At 37.3% G+C, this 11,770-nt stretch overlaps 1 protein-coding gene across 1 annotated transcript; it reads right to left on the reverse strand.

Annotated features, from left to right (window-relative positions):
• Nucleotides 1–354: 354 nt before the first annotated feature.
• On the reverse strand, nt 355–2,922 carry psmg3 (proteasome (prosome, macropain) assembly chaperone 3). The gene is made up of 3 exons (XM_029508908.1): nt 2,788–2,922; nt 1,556–1,784; nt 355–689 (listed from the first exon to the last, which is right to left on the reverse strand). The coding sequence occupies exons 2-3, from the start codon at nt 1,772–1,774 to the stop codon at nt 537–539; spliced, it is 372 nt and encodes a 123-aa protein (XP_029364768.1). The 5' UTR covers nt 1,775–1,784; nt 2,788–2,922; the 3' UTR covers nt 355–536.
• Between the last annotated feature and the right edge of the window lie 8,848 nt (nt 2,923–11,770).

Consider the following 11,770-nt stretch of genomic DNA (forward strand, 5'->3'; position numbering starts at 1 on the left):
AGCGCAAACTATCCTTCACTTGGGAATAGATAACTGAGCATTTGTTTCAAAGACAATAAAAAAAGACCCTTTTTTGTTGTGACCAGCTTTATTACTAAATCAGCCTTAAGACAATTTTGAAAAAAAAAAAAAAAAAACATAAAAAAAATAATCCTGAAACAAAAATGCTTTCTCAAGTACAAACATAATATAAAGTTTTACAAAGAAGAATTCAAATCTCTAAGGTCAATATGCACTTCATACAGTGATAAGAGTTGAATTATTGGACATCTTTTGGCAAACCATAATTTAGTTGCTGCACATTACACCATCTCCAGTTTGTGTGAGCACAATTCTTGTTAAAACAATCCTTCCTATATCATAAATCAAAACAATGCTTTTCATTTTGTTCTGGGGCAAAAGCCAGTTGTTTGTTTTTTTTTTTCTTGAATGGACAACCAGTATATAGAAAAAGAGTAAAATTCTCTCATTTAAAAAATATGTAAAAGAGAAATGTGAATATTAAGGGTAATCCAGAAGGCATGACAAGAGCCTTCCTACCAGACTTTACAGCTTCTGATGATGTCTTTCATTTGTTTCACTGAATCTAGAGAAGAATCCTTAAGCGCCAGTCCGAGTAAAACAGGCCTGTTGCCAGCTTCTTGTGATACAAACGTTGCCAGATTTTTTGCACAGACATGCGTCATTGGCTGAAAATAGAAAAACAAAAGAGAAATTAGATTATTAGATACAGATATGCTGCTATGCAACATGCTTGCATCAGAAGGCAAAACTGAAAATGAAAGCAAATAACAAAAAACCCCACCTTAAGCACTTTCCCAACTTTTTTTAAGTTAGTTTGAGTGAGCAAATGATATCTTCAGACAACAATTTTTTTTTTAAATCATCTCTCTTGCCATTTCAATCACCTCACACCTGTCAATATTTACGAGGTAAACAGTTAAATTGCATCTACTGTCATGGCGCATTATTGATTGGGTTATATTCCAAACATATCATTAAAAAAAAAAAATTACATTAAATTTGTGCAGTTCTATCAAAGTAAACAACCACCTGCACATTTTACAAAATTACTTGATTCTATTTTAATGGGAGCCATAATGTGGTTATAGCAGGTTATCTGATTGATTGATTTTGTATAATCCAGTAAACTAGAAAATAAGAGATGAAGACTCCAGTGTTATCACATTAGAGATAATTTCTTTTTTTTTTTAAGTATTCAATCATAGTCAAGGATTGCTTAAAAAAAAAAAACAGCATAGCAGAAAATAAACAAACAAAACAACTATATTTTGTCTAGAGCACAAACAAACAGATCTGATTGGATTATGACATGCTCGTGCAGAGATTAAATAGGTTTCCTTGTGTAAATTGTGACAGGCACGCACACACCTAATGTCTTCCAACTTCCTGGACCAGGTTGGATCCAATCTCATCTGCTCTTTCACCGCATTAAATTAGTTACCCTGCGTTGGGCCAAGTCTGATTGATGTCCTGTGAACTAGTCTATACCACACTGATGCAATATTTATCTCAGCAGTATCATCCAGCATACCTCATCTTTGCCCAGCAGCACTTTGGTGGAGAATGATGGGGTGCTGATGTCATTAGATCTGGACTCAGGTGTGACAGATATCAGTGTCCCAATTTTTCTGTACTGAGTGAGAACTACAAATATATAATTGCTGAACGCTGTACAAACGACTTCTGTTGAAATTCCATTGACATTTTTCTCTGTCTGTTTCGATCTGATGATGGGATCAGGGGAAGACATTTTGTGAAACCTAGAAAGAGAAGTGACAATAACGCTCAGATATAAAACAGCAGGAATCATTACATAAATTATTTGAAAGATAACACACTGATATATTAGCTGTTTTAGACTTTTGAAAATTACAAAACAATATAGAAAACCATTATATTTAATTATGGCTGCAATTCCCATTTCCTTAGATCACCTGTTCAGAAAACCTAGTGGTATAACACTTGAGGATAACATTAACTTTCTGATAAGAGGAATTAAAGAGGCAAAATCTCATGTTTCCAAAGATGATACTTTTTAAAGACTGACTGAGCATCCATTACGGTTATATGAATTTCCATCCCCACTAATCAATGAACTGAACACTTAAGTTTCTCATGTTTTTGATGCTGGTTATGATCAATGTCCAATTTTAATGTCAGAAATTTTATGTACAGAAGTGCAAATGACAAACTCTGTTTTTTTTTTGTTCATGTTGTGCATTTTAAGGGTCATTTATCAAAAGATTAAAAAACACATTTCCAATCTGCTGAGTAACCAACTAATGCACTAAAATAAAAAGATAGAGAGCAAAAAAAAACATAGTTTTCACACATGAGATTGTGTTACTTTTGTGTATGTGATATTGCTATTTTATACTGAAAGCCTTAATTAGAGATTGGGTTGATAATAAAAACACTACGAGTGAGCCATCAGTTTGACAAGTGAAGACGTTTCCAGTCAATCTGCAAAACTTGACATGTGACTCATAGAAACTGCACAGCCTCTATTGTAATACACAATGAGTTGTGTCTTAAAAAAAAAAAGCAACAAATATTCACATCCCCTATGTGTTTCCATCGAGGCGGACGCAGAAAAGAAAGAAGCTCTGTCGACGTGATGAACATTTGTGGAAGAGCAGTAAGCTAACGTTAGCTTCACAGCTAGCGCTAGCTCCGGTACGCTGAACACAAACGAACAGCATTTTTCTTTTCAGCGTCTGTGTAGAAGTCATTTCAAAAACAAACCAACAAGTTCGTACTCACCCCTCTCTCTTCTCTTCTCCTCTGCTCGGTACAAACTAGGTCTGACGCTAAACCTTTTCACGTTTAGCGACTTCCGCCATGAAAAACAAACCCAAACAAACGTGGCTGGCTTTTCACCACGCAGGAGTCGCCTCTACGTGATGACGCGGCGTGACGTCACCACCAGCCAGCGTCTTAGAAGCAAATAAATAAATAAATAAATGGGCTAAATCAAAAATAAATATAAAAAAAATATCAGATGTAAAACCATCAGTAGCCGCTTGTTTCTTACTAAATTTCATTAGGCCTTTGTTGCATTCTATTTCTAGATGTAACGATATAAAAAATATACCCAGATGTTTGCAAAGTTGCATGAACACGTGGAATACAATCCTAACTTTGACTATAAAAACTAGGAAAGGAAAGTAACTGCTCTGACAGACGACTGCAGTGGAGTAACCACTTTGTACTTCTACACAGTAACACAGAGGGAAATAGCATGTACTTCACTAAATATATTTGACAGATACTGCTCAGAATTAAACAAAAACAATATGAAACAACACACATTTTAAGCAGTGTCGCATTTTCTTCATCAAATAAGTTATTTCACACAGGTCTTATACTCGTAAGACAGTTGTTTTGCTTTGCTATATTGGTACTTTTATTTGTGAAGGACCTGAATACATCAGGTAAAAATTAAGGTCTGGTGTTAAATATTAATGTAAAGTATGGATAAAAAGCTTTAAATGTATGTTGGCTACTTGCTTCAAAATTTAAAACATTCACAGTAATTTTTATATGACAATGAATAAATAAGTGCATTTGAGTGTGTAAAATCTATCATGAGGGTCTTGAGTAGTCTAAAGTTTGGTTAGAACGATAAGGGAAAAACTTTCACAAGGTATTTGTTCACAATCAGTATTTTTTATTTTGGTTTGTTTTTGCCCAAGGTTTGTACCAGAAGTGATGATAGAAGATTTAATTGTGAAAAAGAACATCGTGTTTCTGTTTTTTATTTTCCTACAGATAGTTCATCAAGGTTCCTACATTGTTCACAAAGCATGATTATTCTTAATTTGCATATTCATTTTCTCAGAAATTACTGTTGCGAACTGAAGATGATTAAACTAAAGTTATTATCTAAATTATTGTCAAAAGTAAATTTTATTTAAGTTTAAATACAAGCTGATCCTCTGACCTGGTTCGTTTCAATCAATGTTAGGTTACACAAACAGCTCTCCCATTCCAAGAAACCATGGATGGAGGGTGTTTTTAATTAACTATCAATGGAGCTGTACTTCCAAAACCAGATAAAGACTCCCTTTTCAGTTTTTAGCAGCAGGTTTCATTGAATGGTGATACAAGACAGACTGAAATCTCTTTCCAAGGACAGATGTGAAATAGCCATTTAAGTATGTTGGGGAAGTGGACAGGGGAGTAGTGATTTTAACCTGCTTGGCTTCCACTATGTGGAAATGCAAAGCATTCGAATGGATAAATAGATGTAGAAGAGTAAATACTTAATAAATGGTGTGCTTTTAAACCCATGTCTGATGAAAACCAACAGAGGAAAAATGACAGAAATAGACATTGGAACTATACCCAAATGTACGTAGATCATCCAAAGATAATTTGGCGACAGATTGGCCAACAACAGCCATTCACATCTGCTTTTAAAGCTACAGGAGACATGAGCAGTATAGGGATTTTGACTGCTAAGCGAAAAATGCTTGCATGACTTTTTTTTTTTTTATTTCTCCAGGTGAATATTAGACTCAACTGAAGTCTGCAAGTGCTGCATCAGGCTGATCCAAAAAGGAGCCATCCCTATGAACATGACATATTCACAATGTCAAATACAACCGGCTCAGCGAAATTGTTATGCGGTCTGAGTAGGCAGCAGTAGGTATGTAATTCGCTGGATGCCTCCATTTTCACTCGCGGCTGACCATCTGTGTCCTTGACTGATCGTTTGGATCCAAATAAAATTTGAATGCAAATATCAATATACAATATTTCCGTATTAGCATCTGGAAACTCCCGCGTAATGTGTGTGATGAGTTCATATTAGTGAGAAATCACCAGGCCGGAGAGGAGGATCGGAGTTTAGTGTGTGTGGTACACAGGGGAGGATGCAGTGGTGTTTGAGAGCTCAGACTAGACCATTGTGGTGGGGTATGGGCATATGCTGGTGTTTGAAACTGATCCTGACACGTAAAATCAAAGACAATAATGTGAGAGTAAAAGTTCAGACTGATGACAGAAAGAAAGCTTCCCATTCATTACTATACTTGGGACCTGTGCTGTGATTGAATTGACTAATAAAGCAGCTGCAGGCTCTTCTATTACTCTGTGCCAACTTTTTGATGTGTCAGGAATGCTTTTGTTCAAATTCATGGCCAAGAGGGATATTTTTTTTTCCCCCACTGTGTTTTTGTTTAGATCTGTCATTCTTTGTACTCTGAAAAGACGCTTCTGTCAGAAATCTCTGCATGTCCTTTTCTATAATTAAAGGTCACACTTTATAAAGCTATGTTTCAAAGGTGAGTTTTCACATTTCCAAAAAATGACACGGCGAAAGAAAGCAGAGAAACATGCTCATGTTATCCAGCAATCTCACCAGAGCAAGGTAATGAGGATTTTTAATTAATGATTTCATTCAACGATGCCTAAATCTTCATGTGCCTTGTTTTTGTACATTTTAAACTGCTATTCCAAGAAAACACAGAAATTTGTTGTGATGCTCTTTCTTGGATGACCTGCTAATTTTCTTTTCCCACTCTTTATATCGCAGACTTTGCTTGAAAATATCCAAATCCACAGATATTAGCTGCTGTTAGATAGGCCATACCAGGTTTATCCAGGAAGTCGTGAGGAGTTTTTTTTTTTTTTTTTATGATGGAAAATACCACTGAAGCTTTGAAATGAGTTCTCCTTTCATATTGCTCATTCCATATAGAACGTATTTGCATATTACTAAGGTGTTGCTTTGCATAATGAATAAAAGCAGACTCACACATATTGCTACAATGGGTGTTTCATATATATATAATAAATAAATAAATAAGTGTGTGTTTTCTTAAATCAGAGGCTTTTTCCTCCTCCGTCTTTTCATTCCTCTGCTTGCCTCAACCTTTTCCAAATCCTCAGACGTGTTGACAGGAGTAGCCTTGCAGCTGCAGTACATGGACACGCACTGCAGGGCCTTGATATCAGAACCCTTATATTATATATCTTAGAGGGGCGGGCATTTAATTTTTGGTTCCTGGTGGTGTAATTGTAACTGTCGTCAGCATGTTGTTTCCGTGTCAAATCTAGGAGACAGGGTGCACTTTGGGACTCTCTTGGAAGCCATCCTTGAGAGGTATTGTTTCACCAGCTTTCTTCGGGCAACGAACATGTTGACGCCAACTCTATCCCTAAAGTCGAGCGCAGACATCACAAAGAGAGAAGCAAAGTTTGACTGTCGCTCTTTCCAAAAGAGTTGATGATGCTCTAGGGTTCTCCGTTACATAAACACATCCCATCCCAGATTCTGTACGACCCGTCAAGTGTTTTCTCTGTCCGTCTCTCGCACAGCTCTATGTGTCAAAACATCATCTCCAATCAAAATATCTAATTTCCTGGGCTGAGTCAGTCTCTGCTGTCACCACCGTGCATTTCATCTACACATTTAAATTTCTGCACATGTTTTTGCCATCGAGTGTCTGACTGGCTGAACATATATTATGCAGGCTCATTTTGGTGTCTTGACCCTTTATGAATAATAACGACCCAAATATATGGTCATCTGTGATGGCAGTGTGTATGCCGAAGTGGAAGTGAAATGTTTTCCTCGTTTAAATGAAAGAAAGAGGGCACACTTTCAGAGCTCAAGTCACAAATATAAATATATGCAATATACTAACAAACATTTCAAACTTTCACACACACAGGCCATTATTACCCCTGTGACCACTAGAGTGCTGTGCTGTATTACAGATTGAGCTCAAAAGCAACTTTACCATGACATTTGAAAGTTGCACCCATGTGGGATTAACCATTTGTGATAGTCATCCAAATGGTTGTTTTAAAAAAAAAAAAAAAAAATGCAGATAAATGGAAACCAAATTAGAAATCTGACCAGACAAGCTAGGGTGTGTCATTTTTAGTTACATAATATTATATTTTGAGTTTTGTTGTTTTGTGATTTTGTTTTTTTTTTCCTTAAGAATTGAAACTACAACAAGCTTTGTTCTACTCAGTAACAGATCATAGACGTAGAAAAAAAAAACCCCCTGCCTTTTAAAATCTCACAGTCTCACGTATTTCTTCTCAACAATGAAGGACAATGCAAGAAAGTAGCTGTTTAGCTATTCAAGACCTTTCATTCTTAAGTCCGGAAAGCTCATCATGTCAATTAATTATTCAGTATTTTGAATCGAGAGAGAGGTTACAAATGTATCATGCTTTGCATTTGCAAAAAGAAGCATTTCCTTATAGTTCGTCTCATTGGCTTGAATGGGTTGCGACTGACAGAAGGCAGATCTAAATATTTTGGAGGGGAAAGCAGAAATCAGAGAAGCAGCGACACCTCCCACCCCGTCTCATCCCAGCTCCTCGCAATGTTCCAGAAACGAAACACATTAAATTGTGACTAGAACGTCTCCCAGTCGGTAAGGGTCTTCAGCTTAATGTTGGAATGCCTTCGTTAAATCACTCCATGCTCCTCAAATAATATCAGACAGGAGCAGAGACGACACACGAAGCATGCATTAACGAGGCAAAATGATTTTCTAATAACTGCATAACTTCATCATTGTTCGAGTACATCTGTGCGGCTGATGTTCATTTGCAGCACATCATTTTTGAAATTTTGAAGCTTAAATTTTAGTAAACGGCTTTGAAATTCTTTCGTTTGGCTGCAGCAGGATGGCTGTTGTGTTGGCTTTACCATCATTATCGTTATCATTATAAATAACACCAGACTTCGTTACAGTGTGTCTGCACTTTAATAGTTGTTATTCAAACATGCATTCATCCAATGCCACTGTCTGCTATTGTGTGTTTTTCTGTCTATTGTGTATCTTTTAAGTCACTATTTTTGTTTGTTTTTGTCATGTTATTCCACTAATAAAATCAGACTAATAGAAATTCTTTCATTTTCTCTCCATTTCTTTGGCACAGATGAAAATCTTTCCCTCTCCGTACTTTTTATGAGCGGCAACGCACGGTGACTCCACAAACTGTAACTGTGTTGTAAAGGTCTCCTCTAAAGCTGTTGGGGAGGCAGCCAGAAATACATCAAGGTGTAATAAAGTTAATACTTAGGAAGAAACAAACGTAGCATGCTGCGGTAATCTTTTAATCCAACTATGATCCGATTAGGCTGCCTGTCAAATATTATCACTTTCAACTAAAAGTTTTCTACTTACCATGCAAGTGGTGTTTGTTACAGTTTATGTTTGCAGGTTTATGACACATATAAGTACTGATCAGGACAATGTTTGCCTTAATAATTTTGTGATGTTTGTCCACTCGAAAGGCAATTTAGCTGCTTTTAATGAACAGACATTTAAAATCCCACTGTCATGATAGGGACCTTTTATCTTAAAAACACATTAAGTAGCCGCCCAACTCTTTTATTGTACCGGTAATGCATAATAAGTGAACTTTCACTTCATGCTGAAAAGTTGTTAAATATGGTTGTCTTTTTTAAGACTTGCCTGTCCATCTGACCTGCTGTCAGGGTGCTGAAGTATAATGAGTGCCAAATTAAAATGTCCTTTCAAGAAACATTCAAATGAATTGACTGCAGATCATAATGAAACTGGCCATCTGTTCAATATAATTTCATCCAACTTTTGCTCAACACATGGGTATGATATGGTTGTGTACAGTTCTATACTGAGTAGAATGCGTCTTACTTATCATATTATATCATATCAGAACATGTTCATAACATCTATTTTATATTTTCCATAAGCACAACATCTCATTTCACTGCTCTGCAGATGACACCCAGCTCTGCCTGTCCACCAAACCCACCTCCTCCCTCCCTCCCTCTCCGAGTGCCTTCAGGGAATCAGATCCTGGTTCTCTAACAACTTCTTTAAACTGAACAGTGATAAAATAGAGGTTCTTCTCATTAGCACCAAATCTACCTTTTCCAAGACAAACAACTTCACCATATCCATTGACAACTCCCCAGTTTCCCCCTCCCCCGATGTTGAGAGTCTGGATGTCATTCTCGACAGCACTCTGTCATTCCAGTCCCATATCAATAACGTCACTCGGACAGTATATTTCCATCTACGAAACCTCTTTCCCCCAGCAGCACTGCCATTCTGGTCCACAACCTGGTCACATCCCATCTAGATTACTGTAACTCTGTTCTCTTTGGGTTCGCTCCAAAATCTATCCATAAACTTCAGCTGGTTCAGAATTCAGCCACCTGCATCATCACCAAAGCCCCCTGTACGAGTCACAATACACCTGCTCTGCAGCAGCTCCCCTGGCTTCCAATCAATTTACTGATTGATTGTATTTAATGTGTTGTTTGAATTTATTGCCATATTTTTTAAGGTGTCCTTGAAAAGGCCCCTATAAATAAAATGTATTATTCTGATTATATATATATGATATCATATTGCAGCTGTTAGATTAAAAAGGTCATGCTGTCTCAAATAATGATAGAACCAAGCCATTATCTGAAGAAATAGAGCTCAGAAAATGTTCATACGCGGAGATAATGCTGCAGCTGCTAACATTTTGTTTTGAACAAACCACAGAGGGAGAGACGCAGACATTCACATGTTCATAGGAATTTAGTTTTTATGTAAAAACGCTCCCTTTCCTGCTCATGAAGTTCACGTGAGACCTGTTTGTGTGAGCCAACGTATGGAGCATCCACAGAAAAAGGAAGGGAACAATTATTCCACAGACTGCAGTCAAAGTGGGAATTCGGTGCACAATTAATATTTCTTTCATGTTGAAAGTGAAGACTCCTCTTTTGGTTGAAAGTCGCAAGGTGCTATATAACTGGTCACCTTCAACACCTTCACATACCTCAGTACAGGATAACGGGGCATGTGCTCATCCTTGTTAATAGATTTAACATAGACTCATCCTTGTTGTTCCCTTCTGCGTTAATTTGCTACTATTTATGTGCTGCAGCCTCACCTTTCGTTCAATATTTTATATGTAGTACTAAAGAGGCGTTACTTCAAAAATATTGTTCTCATCTAAGGGGTCAAATACAACATTAAGTGATTCACATTTTCCTTGTTGCCACACGTTAATCAGCAGTATTTGGTCCTCTGTCTTGTATTTGTGGCCATAAATCATCACTAATCCCCTTCGTGAGGCCTAACTTAGTTTATCTCATCACACCCATGAGTGTTTGTGGTGAAGACCGAGAGCTAGACTCGACCAATTATGAAAATATAATAGTGAATGAAAGATGGGATTAATGTCACAGAAGTCGGGACATATTGATGGGCCTCAGCGACTCCGTCTAAATAGTTCATCATATTTAGTTGATGACTTCATTAACGGTAATCAGTTTCCACTGCCTCTTGACACATGCCTGTAAATGATATATAAGTAGCGTGCCCTAAAGTGTTGTTTAAATTTTCACGTAAATGTATCACCTGATTAATTCAAATAACTTTGTTAATTTGTGCCACTGATTATCTGCCTGGTCTATGATGCAGCACCTCATTAGACCAGACCAGCCAGAAGGCATTCATAGCAGTCCAGCAGAGAAATTACATATTCCAAACAATTAATATTGATATTCTGCAGCATGATGTCGAGCAACATAATTTCCAATTGAATTACTAAATGGACAGTGGAATATGTTTCAAACACTTCCTTGCTTGCATGAAATACAGCGGAAGTGAGATAAAAACATTCAAGTTATAAATTTCCACCAACAAATCACACTAATATTCATAACAGAAATATTTAAGTGGACTTCTGAAGGAAAATGCAGAGGAGAAGATAAAATGAATACAACCCATGTTTTAACTGTATTGTTGCCTGATTGCTGTACTTGTTTATACTTAGCCTTTTAGAAAATAGTAGATACAATGCATTCAGAGTATTAAGAAACCTTTACTTTTTCAAATGTTATTTTACAGCCTGAAGCTAAATGTGTTTAAATTAATCCCTTTTTTCATTCATCTGCACTCGACTCGCTATAGAGATGACGGGTCATCTCCGAGATTTTTCTACGTCTCGGCAGGAGTCCTCATGTGGTTCATCAGCTGAAAAGACACATGAACCTATGCTTGGTCTCAAAGCTGACAGCATATCGGCATGAAAAGCAAGGCCACTGCAGAGTTCAGAGCAAGGATGGGATCAGGGCACGGATCTGGGAACCAAGATTTTTCCTCAAGCTTGGGCGCCAAGCCAAATTGATCAATTGTAAGAGAAGAGCCAGGGTAAGAGCGGTCGCTCTGGAAATCACAGAAACTTCCAGAGGGACAACCATCGCTGCAGTGCTCAATCAATGTGGCTCATATGTCCGAGTGACACAGAAGCCACTCTCATTTTGAGACACCTGAAAGCTGCTTGGAATTTTACCTACAGGACTCAAGAAAGTTTTGGTCCAATAAAAGCAGGACTGAACTGTTTGATCTCAATTATAAGCATCATATCTGAAGTAAAGCAGACAGACACAGCTAGGTAAAAAAAATGAAATACCTTACCGATACAATCTCAGTGTTGATAGCAGGTCTAATGCTGTGTTTTGTTTTTTTTTTTTGTTTTTTTTTTTAGTGGCAGGGACCGAGGGACTGGTCAATGAAAGATGAAAGAATGGCTGTACGAAGATATACTAAATGATAGCCACAGTGCTCAGGACCTTAGAGTGGGCTAAATGTTCACTTTCCAACCCGAACAATCGCCCTTAAACACACAGCCAACAATACAGACAATGCAGAAGTGGCTCAGGGACAGCGCGGCAAATGTCCTTACTCTGACTTTAACACAATTGAATACCTTTGTAGAGAGCTAA

The sequence above is a fragment of the Echeneis naucrates genome, chromosome 8 (assembly GCF_900963305.1).
Source record: "Echeneis naucrates chromosome 8, fEcheNa1.1, whole genome shotgun sequence".
In the NCBI taxonomy this organism is placed as follows: Eukaryota; Metazoa; Chordata; class Actinopteri; order Carangiformes; family Echeneidae; genus Echeneis; species Echeneis naucrates.